This window comes from Neophocaena asiaeorientalis, unplaced genomic scaffold, assembly GCF_003031525.2.
Source record: "Neophocaena asiaeorientalis asiaeorientalis breed wild unplaced genomic scaffold, Neophocaena_asiaeorientalis_V1.1 scaffold116, whole genome shotgun sequence".
Taxonomy (NCBI): Eukaryota; Metazoa; Chordata; class Mammalia; order Artiodactyla; family Phocoenidae; genus Neophocaena; species Neophocaena asiaeorientalis.
The window spans coordinates 13,938,016-13,962,528 of record NW_020174561.1 but is presented as its reverse complement, the minus strand read 5'-3'; the positions used below and the strand labels follow the sequence as shown (position 1 = coordinate 13,962,528).

The 24,513-nt window shown below is 37.8% G+C and overlaps 1 protein-coding gene across 1 annotated transcript in view; it reads right to left on the bottom strand.

Moving 5' to 3' along the window:
- Positions 1-15,839: 15,839 nt before the first annotated feature.
- Positions 15,840-24,513, bottom strand: part of IMMP2L (inner mitochondrial membrane peptidase subunit 2) — an 892,307-nt gene continuing 883,633 nt past the window's right edge. Inside the window, exon 7 of the mRNA XM_024757775.1 lies at positions 15,840-16,150. Coding sequence (XP_024613543.1) covers positions 16,013-16,150 — 138 coding nt within the window. The 3' untranslated portion in view covers positions 15,840-16,012. The remainder of the gene's footprint in view (positions 16,151-24,513) is intronic.

Genomic DNA, 24,513 nt, shown 5'->3' with positions numbered 1-24,513 from the left:
CAGTATAATTGTTTTACAGAGTTGTGTTAGTTTCTGCTGTATAACAAAGTGAATCAGCTATATGCATATGTATATCCCCAAATCCCCTCCCTCTTGCATATACCTCCCACCCTCCTTATCCCACCCCTCTACATGGTCACAAAGCACTGAGCTGATCTCCCTGTGCCTTGCAGCTGCTTCCCAATAGCTATCTGTTTTACATTTGGTAGTGTATATATGTCAGTGCTACTCTCTCACTTCATCCCAGCTTACCTTTCCCTCTTCCCATGTCCTCAAGTCCATTCTCTATGTCTGTGTCTTTATTCCTGTCCTGGCCCTAGGTTCATCACAAATATATATATATTTTTAGATTATATACATATGTGTTAACATAGGGTATTTGTTTTCTCTTTCTGACTTACTTCACTCTGTATGACAGACTCTAGGTCCATGCACCTCACTACAAATAACTCAATTTCATTTCTTTTTATGGCTGAATAATATTCCATTGTATATATGTGCCACATCTTCTTTATCCATTCATCTGTCGATGGACACTTAGGCTGCTTCTATGTCCTGGCTATTGTAAATAGTGCTGCAATGAACATTGTGATACATGACTCCTTTTGAATTATGGTTTTCTCAGGGAATATGCCCAGTAGTGGGATTGCTGGGTCGTATGGTAGTTCTATTTGTAGTTTTTTAAGGATGTCCATACTGTTCTCCATAGTGGCTGTATCAATTTACATTCCCACCAACAGTGCAAGAGGGTTCCCTTTCTCCACACCCTCTCCAGCATTATTGCTTGTAGATTTTCTGATGATGGACATTCTGACTAGTGTGAGGTGATACCTCATTGTAGTTTTGATTTGTATTTCTCTAATTATCAGTGATGTTGAGCATTTTTTCATGTGTTTGTTGGCAATATGTATATCTTCTTTGGACAAATGTCTATTTAGATCTGCCCATTTTTGGATTGCGTTGTTTGTTTTTTTGATATTGAGCTACATGAACTGCTTGTATATTTTGGAGATTAATCCTTGTCTGTTGGTTCGTTTACAAATATTTTCTCCCATTCTGAAGGTTGTCTTTTTGTCTTGTTTATGGTTTCCTTTGCTATGCAAAATCTTTGAAGTTTCATTAGGTCCCATTTGTTTATTTTTGTTTTTATTTCCATTTCTCTAGGAGGTAGGTCAAAAAAAATCTTGCTGTGATTTATGTCATAGAACATTCCACCTTTGTTTTCCTCTAAGAGTTTTATAGTAAATGGCCTTACATTTAGGCCTTTAATCCATTTTGAGTTTATTTTTGTGTGTGGTGTTAGGGAGTGTTCTAATTTCATTCTTTTACATGCAGCTGTTCAGTTTTCCCAGCACCACTTATTGAAGAGGCTGTCTTTTCTCCATTGTATATTTTTGCCTCCTTTTTCAAAGATAAGACAACCATATGTGCGTGGGTTTATATTTGGGGTTTCTGTCCTGTTCCATTGATCTATATTTCTGTTTTTGTGCCAGTACTGTACTGTCTTGATTACTGTAGATTTTTAGTATAGTCTGAAGTCAGAGAGCCTGATTCTTCCAGCTCCATTTTTCTTTCTCAAGATGGCTTTGGCTATTCGGGGTCTTTTGTTTTTCCATAGAAATTGTGATTTTTTTTGTTGTAATTCTGTGAAAAATGACATTGGTAGTTTGATAGGGATTGCATTGAATCTGTAGATTGCTTTGTGTAGTATAGTCATTTTCACAATGTTGATTCTTCCAATCCAAGAATGTGGTATATCTCTCCATCTGTTGCTATCATCTTTAATTTCGATCATCAGTGTCTTATGGTTTTCTGCATACAGGTGTTATGTCTCCTTAGGTAGGTTTATTCCCAGGTATTTTATTCTTTTTGTTGCAACGGGAAATGGGAGTGTTTTCATAATTTCTCTTTCAGATTTTTCGTCATCAGTGTATAGGAATGCAAGAGATTTCTGGGCATTAATTATGTATCCTGCTACTCTACCTAATTCATTGATTAGCCCTCATGGTTTTCTGGTGGCATCTTTAGGATTCTCTATGTATAGTATCATGTCATCTGCAAACAGTGACACTTTTACTTCTTGTTTTCCAGTTTGGATTCCTTTTATTTCTTTTTTTTTTCTGATTGCTGTGGCTAAAGCTTCCAAAATTATGTTGGATAATAGTGGTGAGTGGACAACCTTGTCTTATTCCTGAATTTCTTGTTTCTTGAGGTAGGATTGTATTGCTATAATCTTCCCTCTTAGAACTGCTTTTGCTGCATCCCATAGTTTTTGGGTCATCGTGTTTTCATTGTCATTTGTTTCTAGGTATTTTTTGATTTCCTCTTTGATTTCTTCAGTGATCTCTTGGTTATTTAGTAATGTACTGTTTAGCCTCCATTTGTTTGTATTTTTTACAGTTTTTTTCCTGTAATTGATATCTAGTCTCATAGCATTGTAGTTGGAAAAGTTACCTCATATGATTTCAGTTTTATTAAATTTACCAAGGCTTGAATTGTGACCCAAGATATGATCTATCCTGGAGAATGTTCCATGAGTACTTGACTAGAATGTGTATTCTGTTGTTTTTGGATGGAATGTCCTATAAATATCAATTAAGTTTATCCTGTTTAATGTGTCATTTAAAGCTTGTGTTTCCTTATTTATTTTCATTTTGGATGATCTGTCCATTGGTGAAAGTGGGTGTTAAAATCCGCTACTCTTATTATTGTATTTGCTTTCTATTTCCCCTTTTATGGATGTTAGCATTTGCCTTATGTATTGCAGTGCTCCTACGTTGGGTACATAAATATTTACAATTGTGTCTTCTTCTTGGATTGATCTCTAGATCATTATATACTGTCCTTTGTCTTTCTTAATAGTCTTTATTTTAAAGTCTATTTTGTCTGATATGAGAATTGCTACTCCAGCTTTCTTTTGATTTCCATTTGCATGGAATATCTTAATCCATCCCCTCACTTTCAGTCTGTACGTGTCCCTAGGTCTAAAGTGGGTCTCTTGTAGACAGCCTATAGATGGGTCTTGTTTTTGTATCCATTCAGCCAGTCTGTGTCTTTTGTTTTGAACATTTAATCCATTTACATTTAAGGTCATTATTGATATGTATGTTCCTATTACCATTTTCTTAATTGTTCTGGGTTTATTTTTGTAGGTCTTTTCCTTCTCTTGTGTTTCCTGCCTAGAGAAGTTCGTTTAGCATTTGCTGTAAAGCTGGTTTGATAGTGCTGAATTCTCTTAAGTTTTGCTTATCTGTAAAGGTTTTAATTTCTCCATCAAATCTGAATGAGATCCTTGCTGGGTAGGGTAATCTTTTTTGTAGGGTTTTCCCTTTCATCACTTTATATATGTTCTGCCACTCCCTTCTGGCTTGCAGAGTTTCTGCTGAGAAATCAGCTGTTCACCTCATGGGGATTTCCTTGTATGTTATTTGTTGCTCTTCCCTTGCTACTTTTAATATTTTTTCTTTGTATTTAATTTTCATAGTTTGATTAATATGTGTCTCAGTGTGTTCCTCTTTGGGTTTATCCTTTATGGTACTCTCTGTGCTTCCTGGTGTGGATTGACTATATCCTTTCCCATGTTAGGGAAGTTTTCAACTATAATGTCTTCAAATATTTTCTCAGACCCTTTCTTTTTCTGTTCTTCTTCTGGGATCCCTATAATTTGAATGTTGGTGTGTTTAATGTAGTCCCAGTGGTATCTGAGACTGTCCTTAATTCTTTTCATTCTCTTTTCTTTATTCTGCTCTGTGGTAGTTATTTCCACGATTTTTATCTTCCAGGTCACTTATCTGTTCTTCTGCCTCAGTTATTCTGCTATTGATTCCTTCTAGAGTCTTTTTAATTTCAGTAATTGTGTTGTTCATCACTGTTTGTTTTCTTTTTAATTCTTCTAGATTCTTGTTAAACATTTCTTGTATTTTCTCCATTCTGTTTCCAAGATTTTGGATCATCTTTACTGTCATTACTCTGAATTCTTTTTCAGGTATATTGCCTATTTTGTCTTCATTTATTTGGTATTGTAGGTTTTTACCTTTCTCCTTCAATTGTAACGTAGTTTTTTGTCGTTTCTTTTTTTTTTTTTTAATGGGTGGTGCTGGATTCCTGTCTTACTCATTGTTTGGCCTGAGAGGTCCAGCCCTGACATTTGCAGGCAGTTGGATACAGCTGGGTCTTGGTGCTGAGATGAGGACTTCTGGGGGCCCTCACTCCAGTTGACATTCCCTGGTGTCTGAGGTTCTCTGTTAGCCTAGCAGTTTGGACTTGGAGCTCCCATCACAGGAGCTTGGACCCTACCTCCCCTCTGGGAACCAAGGTCCTGCAAGCTTCGCTTTGTGGTTAAAAAAAAAAAAAAGGAGGAAAGAAAATAAAATGGAGCAGTACAATATCGAAGAATAAAAAACAAAATAAAATTGGAAAGATAAAAAATAGATTAGGAAAAATAAAACTGTAATTGGAAAAAATGCAACAAAGTAAAATAAAACCACAACCAAAAAAGGAAAAAAAAAGGAAAGAGGGAACAAGCCAAAAGGAGAGATCGCTAACAAAGTATAAAGAATAAAATAAAATTAGAAAAATAAAAGATTAATTAGGAAAAATAAAAATATAAAAGTATCAACAACAATGAATCAAGAAGGTAAAACAGAACCCCAATCTGAAAGAGGAAAAAGAAAAAGAAAAAAAAAGAAAACCTTGACTATGGGGCCGGAGTTTAGGTGGGGGTGGAACTTAGGCAGGGGTGGGGTTTATGGTGGTGTGGGACCTAGGCGGGTGGGGTGGTGACATTTGAGTGTGGTGTGGGACCTTTTCTTAGGACCTGCACAGAATGGGAGAGGCAGCACATGGAAAGGAGGGCCTCTGGAGTGTGGGGTTCCAGAGTTTGGAGGTAGGACCATGAATGACGGTGTGTGGGTGGGGTTTAGGCCCAGCGCGTTGGAGGGAGTCTCCGAATGTAGAGGTAGGGCTCTGGGTGGGGATGTAGGGGAGGTGTTTGGGCTCTAAGCTGCAGGAGGGAGGCTCTGAGGGCAGAGGATTAGGCCCGGGAGCCCAACAGGCTTCCCTGTGCCTAAGTGGACAGGGAAAACACTGGCCCTGTTCCCTTCTGTTCCTTTGCACCCCTCCCCCACTGTATCCCCCAGGGTCTTCCCCATCGCCGCTGGACCCCTAACCGTGGGTGGGTCCCTCTGAGTGTGGGAACTCCTTCCCTCCCGCAGTCATTCCTCAGGGGTCCTGGTCCCAGAGGTCCAGCCTTTACTTTTGCTCCCCTTTCCATCCCTCCCACTCTCTCAGGACCCAAGTGGGTGGAGGGGGCCTAGATGGGCAGAGGATCAGGCCTGGGATCTCTACAGGTTCCTGGGAGTCCAAGTGGGCAGGAGAAACCTGGCCATGCTCCCTTTTGATCCTCTGCCCTCCCAATGACTCCCCAATTTCCCCCTTCGGGCGTGGGGTCCCTTCCCTTCCCCCAGCTGCCCCTCAGGGATGCCAGTCCCATCCCACCTCCACTTCTCCTCCCCCTTCACTCCCCCCATGCCCTTCGTCCTACCCCATCGCTGGGGGTTCCTCCTGTCCCCTTAGGTGTCCATGGTCCCCCACCGGTGCCTGGTAGGTGCCATTGTTGTGAGGAGACGCAAATTCCACGTCCTCCTAGTATGCCGTCTTGACTCAGCCTTTTCTTCTCTCATTTTTAAAATGTTGAAAACTTTCAAACCTGTAGAAAAATTGGAAGAACAATGCAATGGGTCTGTATATGCTCCTCATTTATATTCAAGAATTTAAACATTTTTGTAGAATACTTTAACCTGATATATTTCCACATATATTTCCTAAAAATAATTACATCCTCCTACATAGCCAGAATATGTCTATCACCATTGTCATTATATTGATGGTTGTGGGAGTGGGTGTAGAATTAGTCTCATTTTTCTATTCTACAAAAAAGATACCTCACTAAAGAAATAAGTGGTGCTTGGTGCTTTACATTTAATTAAAATAAAAAATATAATAGGAAATTCAGGTTTCTTCCCTCAATGAATATTTTGGAGTGATCTTTTCTCTGGACATAAGATTTGAGAAGATTTTTCCAGGTGATTTTGGATGCGCAGGCTCAGTGGCCATGGCTCACGGGCCCAGCCGCTCCGCGGCATGTGGGATCTTCCCAGACCGGGGCACGAACCCGCGTCCCCTGCATCAGCAGGTGGACTCTTAACCACTGCGCCACCAGGGAAGCCCTTCTAGGTGATTTTGATACTCATATTTAGTTTTGAAAAGTGAAAACTGTATTTTCCTCTTCATTTATTTCCAGCTTCATTAAGGTATGATTGACAAAAATTGTATATATTTAAGGCGCACAATGTGATGATTTGATATACATTGTGAAATGATTACCATAATTAAGCTAAAAACATGTAGGACTATATCAAACTAAAAAGTTTCTGGGGCTTCCCTGGTGGCGCAGTGGTTAAGAGTCCGCCTGCTGATGCAGTGGACGCGGGTTCGTGCCACGGTCTGGGAAGATCCCACATGCTGCGGAGTGGCTGGGCCCGTGAGCCATGGCCGCTGAGCCTGCGCGTCCGGAGCCTGTGCTCCACAACGGGAGAGGCCACAGCAGTGAGAGGCCCGCGTACCTCAAAAAAAAAAAAAAAAAAAAAAAGTTTCTGCAGAGCAAAGGAAGCAATCAACAAAATGAAAAAGTAATCAGTGGAATGGGAGAAAATACTTGCAATACAGTATTTTTCTAGTTGTGATTCTCAGATGGCTACAGGGCTCACAGCAGCCTGGGCAGAAAGCTTTTTCTCTCCAAGGCTCAGGGATCGTCAATAGAATGATCATAGACAGAAGAGGTTGAAAGATCCCTAGAGGATGCTAATAGTTAGAAGTTGACAAGGTGAGAAGGAACCTACCAAGGCTACTGAGTAGGAATTGTTAGTGAACTATAGGGATACCAAGAGATAGTCAATCCCCAGGAGGCAAGTGAATAAAATATATAAGGGTGGGAGTGGAAAGCAATATCAAATGTTGTTGAAAGGTCAAGTTAAATGAAGGCTCTGAATTGTCTTTGGCATATTGGAGGTCTCTGGTGACCTTAACACAAAAAGTTCTAGTTGAGTGGTAGGGGTCAAAGCTTGAATGGATTTGGTTTCAAAGGGAATCAGAAAGGAAGAAATAGAGACAGAGTGTGGACAACTCTTTTGAGGAGTTGTTTTATAAAAGGAGAAGGGATTGAAGAGAGTGAGTAGAGTACAAGGGGGCATGTGTCAAGGGAAAGAGTTGTCAGGTGGGAGAAATGACAGCATATTTATATGCTGATGGGAATGCTGCGGAGAAAGGAAAAATTGGTAATGTAGAGAGGGGGGTCAATTACTAGAGTAATTTCCTTGACTAGGTAGAAGGGCTTGGATCTAATACAAAGTGGACAAAAGAGAATTCTTGTAGATACATTTTTAAAGTAATTTGTATTGTAGTCTGAATATATTTTCAGATTTATCTTCCTAGTCATGGATTCAATTTTCTGAAATGGAAAGCTGCATTTTAATTAGTTTATCAGACAGTCAGGAAGCAGAATACATGGATACAGGTACACATAGGCTGTTAGACATGGTTATGGCAGACTGATGAAGTCCTCTTCTTATTCCTTATATATTCTCATTCAACTGGAAGCAAAATCATTAGTTCAGGGAGAGCATTAGGAGAAGGTGTAAAAGTGGAGAGGGTATGAAGTAATCTTCGAAGAAGGTGAATAGATGAATTAGATAAATATACTGGGAGAGGGATAGAGACATGCTTGTGGTTTTGAGTCTGGGCAGCATTTTCATCTATGACATCGCCCAGAGAGAGTAAAGCTCTTTATAAAGACCACAGAAACTGCAACAATATGAGAAAATTGGTGAGAAGTATTTTGTTCTTTCAAAAAGGAGGAATGGGGTTCAAAAAGGATGATCTGAGGGGAAAATATGTATGCTTAGGGCTCCCATTCTCCTTGAAGAAGTAATGTTTCACCCAAAATAGAGGATATATGTTTTGTGAGAAGACTGAAAAGAGTAGAAGTAGAGGTCTGCATTGGAGAATGTCAGTGGGACCTCACTTCTTGTCAGCCCTTGGATGCTATGTTCGGATATGAAACCTCTTATTAGGGTCCTCAGGTTCTTTGTATGTACTCCCATCTCTCTAGTGGGTGGATCTGGACTCTTTGCAGCTGAGGATTGGATACCACCCTGTTAGTAGGACTGATTAAAGACTTGCTAATCTTGTGATTTAAAGCATATAAAGTAATGAAAATCTTACTGTACCTTCAACTTAAATGTCAATAAGATCAAACTAATGTAAAAGCCCAAATTGAATCTCTGTCATCGTGTAAACTATTTAACATAACAAATTCCTCCTGAATTTGATATATTTTCCCAGGTGAATCTGATACCCTTCCCATTTTGCCCTGCCAGGTGAAAGTTTCCATTCTATAATCTTTCCAACTCTCAATATACTAGAATGGTTCATAATGTTGTCTTTCCTATTTGAAGATCAAAAATTAAGTAATCAGCTGATTTTGAGACTGAAATGCATATGAAATTTGTTATCAAATTTTGGAGATAGAGACCTTAACCTTTGAAAGAGAGGCATGATAGTCTTGACTCAAAGAAGAGCTAACTCAGAGACAGTCCTTTAAGCTATACTAGGAATCCTTCACTATTGGAATCTCTATTAATTAACCTACGTTAGTTAAGGGAGACGTGGTTGTGTTAACAGACTTCAACATCTCAATGACTTTACAAAATAGAAATGTGTTTCTTGCTCACTTAATAGTCCAGGGAAAATGTTTCAGTTGTGTTGGCCTTTTTTCAGATAGTCACTCAGGGACCCAGACATTTTCCATCATGTGCTTCTGTTACCCTTAAGGTCTTATAATCATAAGCCTCCCACCGGAAGACATGGGAAGAGGCTGGAGGAGCCCATGAAAGGATTTATGCGCCAGATACATTCATCATTTTTAATCATAATCTGAGTTGGCAAGAACTCAGAAACATGGTCATAACTAAGTGCAGGGGAACCTGGAGAACATAACTTAGTGGTATTTCTAGGAAAAAGAGGTAAATGATTTTGGTGAACTGCTTAAAGCCTCTGCCATACTAACGAAGGAAAGAGTGACTGTGGCAAAATAAGGACATTGCTGAGGATTTTGTTTATTGGAAGTCGGTTGTAAGAGAGATGCTCGAGAGAGTTCTGACTTTTAAAATATAAGTTTTTAAGAGCTTTATTCTCATGTGTTTAAGAAGGAAAACTGGTAGTGTAGGAAGGCAGCTCTTGGTGAGAAATTTATAGTTTGGATCACTTTCACTTCTTAAATTTAGCAGGAGAGGAGAGAATTTAAAAGATAACAAGAAATCAAAACCCAAATTGGAGAAATGGGTGTCTCCAAATTTTTTTTAATTGAGGTATAATTGACATATAGCATTATATTGGTATCAGGTATGCAACATGATGACTCAATATTTCCATGTATTATGAAATGATCAACACAATAAGTTAACATCCACCACCATACATAGTTATAATTTTTTTCTTGTGATAAGAACTTTTAAGATCTATTCTCTGAAACAACTTTTATATATGCCATACAGTATCATTAGCTGTAGTCACCATGCTATACATTGCATCTCCATGACTTATAACTGAAAGTTTGTACTTTTGATACCCTGTATCCATTTCACACCTCACCACTGCCCGCCTGCCCCCACCTCTGACAACCGCCAATCTGTTCTCTGAATCTATGAGCTTGTTTTTTCCTTTTTTTCTGTCTTTATTTTTTCTTGGTTTTCACATATAAGTGAAATGATACAATATTTGTCTTTTTCTGTCTGAATTATTTCACTTAGTATAATGTCCTCAAGGTTTATGTTGCCATAAATGACAAGATTTCCTTTTTTAAAATGGTTGAATAATATTCTATTGGATATATATATACCACATTTTCTCTATCTATTCATCTGTTAGTGGATGCTTAGGTTGTATCCAAGTCTTGGCTATTGTAATAATACTGCAATAAAAATAGGGGTGCCTATATCTTTTTGAGTTAGTATTTTTTTTCCTTCAGATTAAATACCCAGAAGTGGAATTGCTGGATCATATGGTAGTTGTAATTTTCTGAGGAATGTACATATTGTTTTCCATAGCGGCTGCACCAATTTACATTCCCACCAACAGTGCATAAGAGTTCCCTTTTTTCTGCATCCTTGCCAACATTTATTTCTTTTCTTTTTGGTAGACATTTTAACTGGTGGTAGGTGATATCTCATTGTGGTTTTGATTTTCATTTCCCTGATGATTGTGATGTTGAGCCCCTTTATATGTGCTTGTACCTGTTGTTCATCTGTATGTCTTCTTTGGAAAAATGTCTATTCAGAGCCTTTGCCCATTTTTTAATTGGATTTTTTTGCTGTTGAGTTTTTTAAAAATATATTCTGGATATTAAGCCCTTATCAGGTATATGATTTGCAAATATTTTCTCCCATTCGGTAGGTTGACTTTCTCTTTTGTTGATGGTTTCCTTTGCTGTGCAGATCTTTTAGTTTGATGTAGTCCCACTTGTTTATTTTTGCTTTGGTTGCCTTTGCTTTTGGTGTCAAATCCAAAAAGTCATCACCAAGACCAATGTCAAGGAACTTACCACCTATGTTTTCTTTTAATGGTTTCAGATATTACATTTAAGTTTTTAATCCATGTTGAGGCAATTTTTGTGTATGGTGTAAGATGGTGGTCCAGTTTCATTCTTTTGCGTGTGGCTGTCCAGTTTTCCCAACACCATTTATTGAAAACCTGTCCTGGAAACTATTGTATATTCTTAGCTCCTTTAGTCATAAACTAATTGACCATATATATATGGGTTTACTTTTGGGCTGTCTATTCTGTTCCATTGATCTATGTGTGTTTTTTATGCTAGTACCATACTGTTTTGATTACTATAGCTTTGATATATAGTTTGAAGTCAAGAAGGATGATGGCTCAAGCTTTGTACTTTCTCAAGATTGCTTTTGAATATTCAGGGTCTTTTGTGGTTCTTTATAAATTTTAGGATTTTTTGATCTATTTCTGTGAAAAATGCCATTGAAAGTTTGATAGGAGAAATGTTCTAATCTCATTTTTTTACATGTAACTGTCCAGTTTTTCCAGTACCACCTATTGAAGAGACTGTCTTTTCTCCATTGATTAATTGACCATAAGTGAATAGGTTTATTTCTGGGATTTCTATTATGTTCCACTGATCTATGTGTCTCTTTTTGTGCCAGTACTGTACTGTTTTGATGACTGTAGTTTTGAGTATAGTGTGAAGTCAGGAAGTGTGAAACCTCCAGCTTTGTTCTCTTTTCTCAAGGTTGCTTTGGCAATTCAGGCTCTTTTATGGTTCCATGTGAATTTTGGGAATATTTGTTCTAGTTCTGTGAAAAATGCCATGCATCTTTTGATAGGGATTGCATTAAATCTATAGATTGCTTTGGATAGTATAGACATTTTAACAATATTAATGTTTCCGATCTATAAGCACTGGATATCTTTCCATTTATTTGTGTCTTCATCAATTTTTCCCATCAATGTCTTATAATTTTCAGTGTGTCTTACGTCTCAAGTTAGTATCTTGTAGGAAGCCTATAGATGGGTCTTCTTTTTTTTTTTTTTAATCCATTCAGCCACTCTATGGACTAAATTCTCCAATCAGAAGACATTTACATTTAAAATAATTATTGATAGGTTTGTACTTATTCGCATTTTGTTAATTGTTTTCTGGATGTTTCATAGTTCCTCTGTGTCTTTCTTCTTCTCTTGCTCTCTGCCTTTGTGACTTGATGATTTTCTGTAGTGGTGTGCTTAGTTTCTTTTCTATTTTCCTTTTATGTATCTAGGTTTTTGCTTTGTGGTTATCATGAGGTTTACGTAAAACAATTTAAGTTTGAATTCAATCTACAGCTTTTTATATTTTTATTCCCCCCCCCCATGTTTTATAGTTTTGATGTCACATTTTACATCTTTTTATCTTGTGTATCCTTTAACTAATTGTTGTAGCTATAGTTATTTTTATTACCATTGTCTTTTAACCTTCATTCTAGCTTTATAAGTGATTCAGCCACCACCTTTACATTATTCTGAATTTTACTATATATTTAACTTCTCCCATGAGATTTATACTTTCATATGTTTTCCTGTTACTAATTAGCACAATTTCATTTCAGCTTAAAGAAGTCTTAACTTTTCTTGTAAGGCTGGTTTAGTGACAATGAACTCCTTTATCTTTTGCTTGTCTGGAAAACTCTTTACCTCTCCTTCAACAACTTTGCCAGGTGGAGTATTCTTGATTGGAAGTTGTTTTTGTTTTTTTTTTCTTTCAGCATTTTGAGTATACTGTGTCACTCCCTTCTAGCCTACAAAGTTTCTGCTGAAAAATCTGATGATCTTATGGGGGTTGCCTTGTGCAAAACATAAGTTATTTGTCTCTTGCTGCTTGGATTCTCTTCTTGTCTTTAACTTTTGACAGTTTAATTATAATGTGTCTTGATGTGGGTCTATTTGAGTTCATCTTTTTTGGAACTTTCTAGGTTTTCTGGATCTGGATATCTGTTTCCTTCCCCAGGTTAGGAAAGTTTTCAGGCATTATTCAAATGAGTTTTATCCCCTCTTCCCTCTCCTTCTGGGACCCTTACAATGAAAATGTTGGTCTTCTTGATGTTGTCCCATAAGCCCCTTCAACTATCTCTACTTTTTTTCATTCTTTATTCTTTTTGCTGCTCCTATTGTGTGAGTTCCACCACTCTGTCTTCAATTCCATTGATCCTTTCTTTTGTTTTATCTAGTTTGCTGTTAAATCCCTCTAGTGTATTTTTCAGGTCAGTTATATTCTTCAGCTCTGTGACTTCTCTTTGGCACTTTTGTATATTTTCTATCTCTTTGTTGAAGTTCTCACTGGGTTCATTCATTCTTCTCCCAAGTTTGGTGACCATCTTTATTACCACTATTTTGAAATTTTTTTCAGGTAAATCACTCATCTGTTTCATTATTGACTTTTTCTGAGGTTTTATCTTGTTCTTTCACTTGGAATATATTCCTATTTCTTCAATTTCCTCAACTCTCTGTGTTGGTTTCTATGCACTAAATAAAACAACCATCTCTCCCAGTCTTAAAGGAGTGGTCTTGTGTAGGAGATGAAACTTATTGTTCTACTCTGCCTTAGCTCTTGGTTGTCTGTCAATCCTTTGTGATTGTTCATGCAGCCTGTTTTATTTTTAGTGGCTCCTTGTAGTTGAGGGTGTGCCAAGATCTGTCAGTGGAGGGGAGGATCTGTCAGTACCTAGATTCAAGTGGTTTGGAAGCCAGGCCCTCAGGCAGCAGCTTTTAAAGTACGTAAATACATGTAGCCCTGTGGGGTCACAAGCATAAATCTCACTGGCCACCAGGGCCAGGAAATCTAGAGGAGTCTTCTGGGTGGCAGTTATAAAAATCAGGGTGCCAGACAAGCTGTCTTCCAGGACATGCTGGTAACCTGGAATGAGGCAGAGGGAGAGCACAAATATGGCATCCACCCACCTCTGTCTGTGCTGTTCTTACCTCAGTAGGCCTAGATGTGTGCTAAACCAGATCCCTGCCCTCAGAATAAAGTTCCAGGTCAAGCAAATAGGTCTCTGTCACAGAAAGACTGGGTGCAGGTTTCAGTCTCCTGACTGTGCAGTGCCCTGGGGATGGTAGCCAGCCAAGAAGTGACTCTCCAATTATTGTAGTCCCATGGGACACATGAATGCCAGCCCTGCTGGCCACCAGAGCCGGTGATCAAAGTGTGTCCCATGGGTGGCAGTCACAAAAGCCAGAGCACCAGACATGCATAGGGCTCTTCTCTGAGAGATACTGGTGCTCTGCAACATGACAGAGGGAGAGTGCAAAGATAGTGCCGGCCCTCTGAGGTCTCTGGAAAGGATTACAGTAAGCCCTTATATGTGTTTAATTAGAATCCTGTCCCTCAGGTCATAACTATGAATATAAGCTAATAGGCCTTTTTCACAGAAAGACTGGGCTCCTGGGTCTGTTGCCTCTTGCTGGCCCTGGGAGTGTTGACAATTAAGAACTCTTTCTTGGTTGGTTAATAGTGACAGTGATTGAGGCACTCGTGAAAGTACATACTAGGGAACACAGTTATAAACTCTACCTTTGAGGAGGTAGCTTATGAGCTGAGTTGTTCAACAAGCATCAAGAATTGACTCTGCTGGTGATATGCTAGATGGCCTGAGAATACAAAATTAAATAGAAGGAGCATTTGTCTCTTGTCTGAAGATTTACAATCTTGAATTAAGTTTGAATAGGAAGACACAAATAGTCAATAAGGTAGTAAGGCTGATAGCCAATTTGCTGAACTGTTAAAATAACCAAATTCTTCCATACCAGGGTAAGTAGCAGCTAATCCAGGTACTCCTTTATTTGTTCTCTACTATGTCCTGCCTCATTATCACCCCCAACCCTGTCTTCCATAGTCCCCGAACTTTCCTGTGTTCTAGTAACTAAAGGTTTAATACTTTTATGCACTCAACATTTTACATATAATCCCAGGGGATGCACTTCACCAAGGGGTAAAAAAGTTTCAAGCCTTGAAATAGCAATGAGAATTTGGTAATGTGCAGTTAAAGGCCAAAGTGTGAAGTTCAAGTTGGGGAAGAGAGGGAAATGGAAATGAAGAACTCATAAGGATAATATAGACCCACGGAGAGATATTAAGCAGATATTTTTTATAAAATGATAATTTTGACCAACCTTAGTATATAAGCACTCATTGATATGTGTTGAACTAGCTATTATGATGCTAATGAATTATTATTAGTAACATATACTCTTACGTTGCATATGTTTTTTGCTGTTGCTCTTTCTGTTCCTGCCAGCTAATGAGTTTGCATCCACATTTGCAAGATGGCTAATCCTTGTCTGGGATCTTATCTGCTGATGAAACAAAAGAAAATGAGATGAGGCACACAGAGGAGGTTGAGCTAGAGATGTAGTTTCAATAAGCACAAACCTCCAACCAATGGGAGGAAAAAAAGAAAAGCTTCATACATACAGACTTGCATGCAGGGACTTTACCTCCTTAGCTATACAATTATAAAATCTATTAGGCCAATATTACTCCACTTTTCAATAGGTGATTTCAGAATTATAGACATGAGCACTGAAAAATCATTGGGAGGGGGAAAAAATCAAACTTGGTTGATCTGGAGTGATTTTTCCATTTCACTCAGAACATTTTACCAAACAGTATCCGAATATTGACAAATAGGTTTACTCATCAATGTGCATAGGCATGAGATCACTAAGAAGTTCTGGATTAAAAAAGGGCCAGTAAGAAAGATTGGCTATATGAAAATATTGCGAGAATTGATTCCCCATTGCTTCCTTCCTTCCCAAAGAGAGAATGTATTCCTTATTAATGGATGATTGTTACAGGTCAAATAATAAACACCCAAAACAGTACCTGAGCAAATCAGTGTTTTATTTTTACATCATAGTTTACTGTTCTTCCTGACAGTCACTGCATTGTAGATACTGTCAATTATAATTCCTAACACTATGTGTATAATGTTTCTTCATCTTCCATCTTAAGAGTAACTGAGTAATGTTATTTACTTCCATCACATATTAGTCTTCACATTCTTCCAGCAACAAGCTCCAAAATCAAAATCTAACAATCAATAGAATATGTATGCATAAAAAAATCCAAAATTTATCCCCTTTGAGACATATGGGAATAAAATTTTCATATTCCCAAAGGTCTGCATTTTTTTGGCATTGAACAGGGTATTACAATTTAACACAAAATCAGGTGACATTTAATACTATTTAATATTTTACAACTCTTTCTCTACTAATACAGATCATCTTAATGTGATAGAAATGTTTCTTGCACAGCATCATCTTGGGGGAAGCTTTGCCCCTATGGTGTTCCTCTTCTCCATCCCTCTTCCTGGGGTTGGTGGTGGTGCCTCCCCATCGCAGCAGCTCAGGGAGATCCATGCAGGCAGTCCTCTTCACTCTGAATGGGCAAGCGCTCTGGAGGAAGAACAGATTCCAATTTCTGCCAGCGCTCTGGAGGCCACAGGATGTGAGTAGCATGACCATGCAGGAGTCCCAGGGAAACCTGAACTCATGAGAGACACAAAGTGAGAAAGATGTTCTTTTATACAGGATCATCACTAATATCTTGAAAGCAGAATTTGATCCAGGTCTGATGTTCCATGGAAAGATAACGATGATGATTAAGAGAGTAAACCCTTAGTGGCATTTTTTCTAGGTGCTTTATATATGTAAGTTCCTTTAATACAACCATTTGAGGTAGGTACTGATATCCCCTTTTTGCATAAGAGAAAACTATGTTCAGGGAGGTTAAAGCACTAGCCAGAGGTCACATAGCTCTCAAGCCACAGAGGCTGGCTTCAAGGCTGAGTAGTCCAAGTTCAGGGGCTGCACCCTTAACCTCTATCGTCAGTAGACTGGTTGCTTAACCCCCGGAGGCATGAACATTCTCAGAATGTAAACTCCCAGTATCTCAGAGAGACTTTTTCTTTTTTTTTTTTAGTGGAAAATCAGAGATACCTTAAAAATATCTATGTTGTAAAAAATACTGTCCCACATACTGGATGAGCAGCCGAAGTTAGGTGTGAGACTGGGTAGGGTGCCTCCACCGAAAGTACACTGAGCAATTTGGATCTACTGCTCACGAGGAGAGGTGGGAAACCAAGGGAAAAAAATCCAGTATATGGTCTTCTACTGATGATGGTTCGACTTATGACTTTTGACTTTATGATGGTGTGAAAGCAAGACACACTCAGTAGAAACCATACTTCCAATTTTGATCTTTTCCCAGGCTAGCAATATACGGTATGATACTGATACTTTCTTGTGATGCTGGGCAGTGTCTTTGAGCTGCACAATTACAAGGGTAAACAATTGATACACTTACAACCATTTTGTTTTTCACTTTCAGTACAGTATTCAATAACTTACATGAGACAGTCAGTACTTTATTATAAAATAGGCTTTGTGTTAGCTAATTTTGCCCAACCGTAGGCTAATGTTAAATGTTCTGAGCACGTTTAAGGTAGGCTAGACGAAGCCATGATGCTTGGTAAGTTAAGTTTATTAAATGCATTTTTTACTTAAGATATTTTCAACCTTCAGTGGGTTTATCAGGATGTAACCCTATCATAAGTGGAGGAAAATCTATATGAAAATCACTGCAGATGGTAAAAGACATACCAGGATGGAAGAGGAGGCAAGGGAAGGGAACTTCTCCTGGAGGATATAAGACTGAGTCCTGAGAGGGAGGGAGCCCTTAAAGACATGTCAGGGCTCCCTAGGGACATGAACTGCAGTGCTCCAAAGAATGTAGCAAACCGGTTTAAAATGCAGATCAAGGCCCTATACTCAGAGATTTCCAGGCCCTCCCTCAGACCTGTGAAGGGTAATCTGTGCCTTTTGTTGGTGCTATCAGGTAATATTTTAATGGTATGCAGAAGCTTACAAAACACACTCATATTGAGTGCCATCTATAAACCAGATACTATGTGTCCATTTTATTTTCAAATGTTTTTCCTATAAATTGGAGCTCCATAGTAACTAACATATGACACTGCTTTCATTAAAGTTCTTCTATTTGTATGCATTTGAAAAAAACACACTGCCCAGAGACTCAGAGCTGGATGTCAAGGGAGACACTTCCAAATAGATAACCAGAAACATTAAAAAAAAAAAAAAAGTAAAGAAAACATTCACAACATCTTGAAATACAAACAAAATAAGCCCAAAGGGTACCAAGAAGCCCATGGGCCCAATAAAGGAATTTTTCTTCAACTTGTTACTGTAAAAATCAAACCTACAGAAAATTTGAAAATGTTGTATAAAAAACAGCTCTATTCACCAAAATTCTATTCACCAGTTATTTGCATTTTGCTGCATTCATTTCCCTCTCATATGTGCATGTATGTATTTCTACACATATACTTTTTCCTGAAACATTTGAAAGTTGTCATCATGCTGAATTTATCCCCCAACACTTCAGCGTGTATCACCTAAGACACTTTCCTACATGAACACAATACATTATATGCAAGACATCTAATATTGGTACAATATTACTTAATATACAGCCCATATACAAATGTTTTCAATTGTCCAAATGTGTTTCAGAGCGATTTTAATTTTCAACAAATTGCATCATGATTGTCACTATGATGCTTCAGTTTACATTTGGCTTAATCTAGAGGTTCTACATCTGTAATTGCCCGATTCTTTTCCCCTCCTGATTAGAGTCAAGTGTTCTTGGCAAGAATACCATATAGTTGATGATATTATATTCTTACCATTTTATCACATCAGGAGGCACAAAATATCAGTTCATCCCATGTCATGTGAAGTTTGATCATTCGATTAAGGTGATGTTGACCAGGTTTCTCTTGCAAACCAATCATTTTCCTTTTGTAATAAGTAATCAGGGGGATGATATTTTGAAATGTAAATATCCTGTATGTCAACAACATATCATCTCACTGCTCTCTGAAGGAAGCTGGTTTCTAAAGCATCTAATAATTTTAAAATCTATTGATTATCCTTTCTAAATTTGTTATTTCTTTTACGTTTATTAGCTTCCCTTCTTAAGAAGTGCTGTCCCCTCCAACCTCAAATGCCTATATATATATATGTGTGCGTGTGTGTGTATATATATACATACATATATACATAGTTTTTTTTTTAATTGTAGTACACAGGATCTTTTAGTTGTGGCTTGTGGGATCTAGGTCCCTGAACAGGGATCAAACCCAGGCCCTCTGCATTGGGAGCACAGAGTCTTAGCTGCTGAACCACCAGGGAAGTCCCCAAATGCCTATATTTTAACATAAAAGATTCCTTTTTAAATTCAAAATCTTACTATCATTTGCTTTGTTTGATACTCAGATGTCCTATATTGGGCCAGTGGGAGTCCTTTGTTCATCTTTGGATAGGTCTCCATGAATCTTTGAACACTTCCTAACTTTTTGGTACCATTAGGTGTTGTGGGCTTACCTTGTACTTTATACCTGTTCCCTCTGAAATTAGACATCTCTTTAAAGAGCCTTGGTTTCTTTTATCAAGGAATGCTATTTAGAAATCAAGATCTGGTACTAGATGTGCTCATTGCTCCTGGGGGTGTCAATCTTCTATGCCATTTCAGGGGATAAACATAAAAAGCCCCAAACCACAGGATTCTCTCTTACCTTCCTGCATTCCCTATTTCTATCTCCCTTCTTCCAGAGTGAGCACTCTGTCTCCCCATAACAACACATTTACACTATCCTAAAATACACAAAAAATAGTTTTGAGATCACTAAATATTACCAACAACAAATTTCCTGAGTAAAAATCGAGATTTCTTTGCAATTACTTTGGTCCTTAAAATAGATCTCATTTTAAGTGTATTGGCAGAGTCCTGTATTCTAAACTTAGTTGAATTCAGTCTTTTTTTCTTCCCAATATACAGTTATATTTCCATTCAATATATAGTTAGGCCCATTTGTTTCTATTTGTATTCAATTTTAGAGTTTGCTTTTGTTATCCTTTTTGATTCAATTTAACTTTTGAATAAATATTTAAATGGTTTAAGAGTAAAATTATTCTTAAAAGGTATGGCATGCAGAATGATGGCCCCACACAAACTCCCAAGGTGCATATCCTGATCCCCAGAAGGTGTGAATATGTAATGTTCCAGGGCAAAAGGGGAATTAAGGTTACAGATGGATTTAAGGTTGCTGATCAGTTGGTCTTAAGATAAGGAGACTATCCTATAGGATCCCATGGATACAAATGTAATCACAAAGGTCTTAAATGTAGACCAGCTAGGCAGAAGGGTCAGATTCACAGAGATATTTGAAGATGCTGATGCAGAACAGGGCCATGAGCCAAGGAATGCAGGTGGGCTCTGAAAGCTGGCAAGGAAACAAATTATCTCCTAAAGCTTCCAGAATAAAGGCAGCCCCGCTGATACCTTAATTTTAGCCTAGTGCCCATTTTGGACTTTTGGCCTCCAGAACTGTAAAATAATAAACTTACGTTGTCTTAAGCCACTAAACTTGTGGTGATTTATTACACCAGCAATAGGAAATAATAAACTAATAAAAAATATATGGAATATATGGAAGTTCCACTCCCATCTGCTACCTTACCTAATAGGCTAACTATATTAATTAGTTTCTGGTTTATCCATTTTTTTCCAAAAAAGAAACCCAAATACATATTTTTATCAGTTTTTATCTACTACATTCTTATTTCCCTTTTTTCTCATACTGAAGGTATATATTCTCTTTTGCATGGTACTTTTATTCTTAACAGTATATCCTGGAAACCACTTCCTATCACTTCATAAAGATGGAGCCTGTGGCTTTTACAAAAGCCCTATCCCACATCCAAGCGATTCTGATTAACCCCACTAGAAATCTAGATCTGGACTTTCCACTTGGCTTCACACCAAGAAAAAAGGTAAACCTAACCAACTTTAAAAACTCTCTTGAATATATCTGGAACTCCTAAGTAACCATTCTAACCATATTAACTGCAGAAGCCTAGATCTAAAGAAGCCTAGATCTAAATGGTCTGTCATGCTGCCGTTTTTTTAATCTATTTTTGTTCTTGTCTGGGCTCAGCTGAGCTAGAGAACAGCTGGTCTCCATCCCCTCCACAATAACCCTTTTTAGATTTGATAGCTGCTACTCAGTTGTTCCTCAAGCCTTTATTTGCTTTTCCAAGTTGTTTAACTTTTTTCATAAGGTTGATCTGCCAATCTTTTAACTTGGCTGAACTCTTGCCAATATTTTTGCCTGATTTCCTAGTTTCGGAGATCAATTTTTACAGAGTGATTCAATTTTTTTAAATCAACATTCAGTTTACCAAAACCTATTATAATTTTATTCCAAACATTTATTAGAGATGCTACTCTAACTTCCTGAAAAAAATGATTCATCTTCATAATTATAAATAATGGTGAAAATTCCCACAGATGGATAATGTCAGTATCATTTTAAAATATGGTATGGGAATGCAAAATATAACTGTTTTTTAAAGACTGAGATTAAGATAGAGAGTGCCTAGTCACTCTCTTAGCTATCTTGTCACGGATCCTTATTTTTTTTGGTTGGTATGTACATAGACATGCAAAGAACACAGTGAATTTAAAAGGGCATAAAAATCCAGAAATATATTAAACTTTAAACAAATTAAAAGTTCTCTTCAGGTACAGCGTTGGTGTCCACACATACTGTGTTAGGCATGGTCTTCCAGAGAAACAGAACCAATAAGATGTGTGTATATATAGGAAGAGATTTTAAGGAATTAGCTTTAAGGAATTAGCTCACACAATTATGGAGACTTGGTGAGTCCAAAAATCTGATGCAGAGGGCCAGTAGGCTAGAGACTCAGGAAAGAGCTGTAGTTTAAGTAAGTTCAAAGGCAATCTGCTGGTAAATTCCTCCCTGGTTGGGGGAATGTCAGCCTTTTGTTCTTTTCAGGCCTTCAACTGACAGATCTGCAGTATGTGGGTGTGACTTATCCAACCTGCTTTCAAAGTCCACCCATCTAAATGTAAATCTCATCCCAAACCACTCTCGCTGCATGATGTTTGACCAAATATCTAGGCACCTTGGCCCAGCCAAGTTGACCCACAAAATTAACCATCATACCTACAAATATAATCACCTCTGACAAACATATTTCCTCTGTGCTTACTCAATGTCACACACAGTGTTCACTATATTCGGGGTGATGTTCCAAACGACTTACTTACACATACTGACTCATTTAATTCTCACAATAACCCTGATGCAGGTACTATTACTGTCTCTACTTCATAGTTGAGGAAACTCAGGTATAACAATACATTTTTTGAGCTGAGGCTTTAATACATGCCCTCTGGCTCTCGAATATCTATATCAGGATCATCACCATATAATTTATTATACAAATGAGACACTTCTGACAGTCAATGGGGGCACTTTTTAAATTAAGTCAGGATAATAATTTGTCCAAGACTGTCCTGGACAAATTAAGATATGGTCACCCTAATCATTACTACTTCTTGATATTCCTAGGTCCCACATACTTTCCTGAAACAAGTAGACTTATCAAAAGGAAATGCACATTATGGGCAGAATTGTGTTCCCCCCAAATTCATATACTGAAGCCCTAACCCCTAGTACCTCAGAATGTGACTGTGTTTGGAGATAGGGCCTTTAAAGAAGGGACTAAGATAAAATGAGGTCATTAGGGGAGGCCCTAACCCAATCTGATGGTATGCTTGTAAGAAAAGGAGATTAAGGCACACAGAGAGGTAACAGGGTTGCATGTAGACAGGTGAAAGACCATGTAGGGACACAGCAAAAGGACAGTCACTTGCACGCCAATGAGAGTGGCCTTGGAAGAAACCAAACTCACCAACACAGTGATCTTGGACTTCTAGGCTCCAGAACTGTGAGAAAATTTGTGGTTTAAGCCATGCAGTCTGTAGTATTTTGTTATGGCAGCCCTAGTAAACCAATACAGACATAAATAAAAAGGAACACTGTGCTGGAAGCCAGCTCCTGAGATGTCCCAATATTCACACAAAATAGGGGAACAAAGGAAGAGGATGAGAAAAAAAAGGAAAAAAAATCTGTTATTAAAGGGCGAGAGAGAAAGAGAGATGCTTACGCATGTATTGAATACAATTTTTTTCAATAGCTTAAATACTCTGACCAACCAACCTAATATTTTATTGGGACTCAACGCTCCCCTCTCTTTGCTCATTTGTGTTCCCTGTGTAGATGTGTCTCCTCCAATGGATTCACAGTATTTTTAGGCTTGAGGAATTCACTTTTACAGTAAATTTAAAAACACAGCACCAAAAACACATTAAACATTATAAACCCTTAGCAGATCATTGTATTTTTAGTATCTACTGAATGAGAAAATAGGTCTATTTACATGTATTAATGAGCCTCTTACAATAACTCTCTTGCCCAAAGATGGGGAATCAAGGATCTAGAATATTTGTCACCAAACTATTTTGACTGTGTACCCCACTAGCAAAAATACTTGAGAATTCACCTTTGTATTTATATATAATATATAAATATAAAATTATATAATATATAATTATATAAAAGTATATTAAAATTATATATACATATGTATTAGTATTAACACTCTATAAAACCAAATGTTAGTAAAGCTCAAATTCTTATTTTTCAGATCCAAAGTTCTAATTATTTATTTATTTATTTATTTTGCATCCAAGGGATCACTATAAACACCCCCTATATATTCCTGCTCCCTCTTTAGAAATCCCTTCTCTGGCAAACACCAAAATTACTGTCTGGAACGTGATCAGTGCTATCAGTCAACTGGCTTGTTTCGTCCACATGCTGCCAAGGGACCACATGGACTAAATTTACAGTGAACTACCTGTCTTTGATCGAACTGGCTCCACTAAGAAGTTATTTTGGCATCTGGCAGACACAGCCTTCAAGGGCCCAGCCTTTGCTTCAGGTGCCAGGGGCACAGGTGTGTGTTACTCTGGTTCCCTCCACCCATTTCCACAGGGCTACAGTCTACAGAACACTCTTCTGATTCTTGGCTTGCAGGGCACCCTCTGTTGAAGGAAGAGCTTGCAAGGACAGTCTGTGAGTACTGTGGTAAAATAATAAAAATAAAACCAGTTACTTTGTACTGGTCATTGCTGAGCAAGGACAAACATAAGCACGTGAGTCTAGAGATAGGACAGAGGGGAAAACACAGAAAAGAAGTTAAGGAAGAAAGAAGATGACTGTTAATGTGAGCAAACTCCTTTTTAAAAAGATGTTCAGAACTAGAGCCAGGGTCAGAAGAAGACCAATATGAAAAATCAGGTGAAGCATAAAACTTCCAAGTTTATGTGATTAAAATGTTTTCTGAAAAGGACAATGTTTCATCCAAGATTAGGAATTACTTTTCAGCAACAAATATTTGTTGAATGAGTGAATGTTCATTAAAGAGGAAAGCTAAAATCTGGAAATGCTATATTTTCTGATCTGGGCATCAAGGAAATTCCCTAACTTATCTTAGGAGAAACATCCATAGTTTGCTAGAAAACGATATTAAGTGACAGAAGAGCTTTACAGATTATGTGCCACCGTGGATTGACCACAAACTAGTGCTACCAAAAAACTGTGGTACAGTTCTTGATACAGTTCTTTGGTCCAGTCTCAAAAGAATTTTTTAAAGTTACAGTATGGAATTTAAAACATATACATGAAATACATAGATTTAAAATTTTTATATTTACTGCCTCTTAAGAATTTTTAAATATATTACACAGGCAAAGAAAATTGGTTTGGATTGCCTCTGGTGACCACCATTTTCCTCCAAAACAAATGAACAATATTAGGGAGGAGAGAAATGTATAATGACTGGTCCTCAGTCTCCTGGGATGAGTACCATTGGTTTTTGAGTAACAGACCAAAA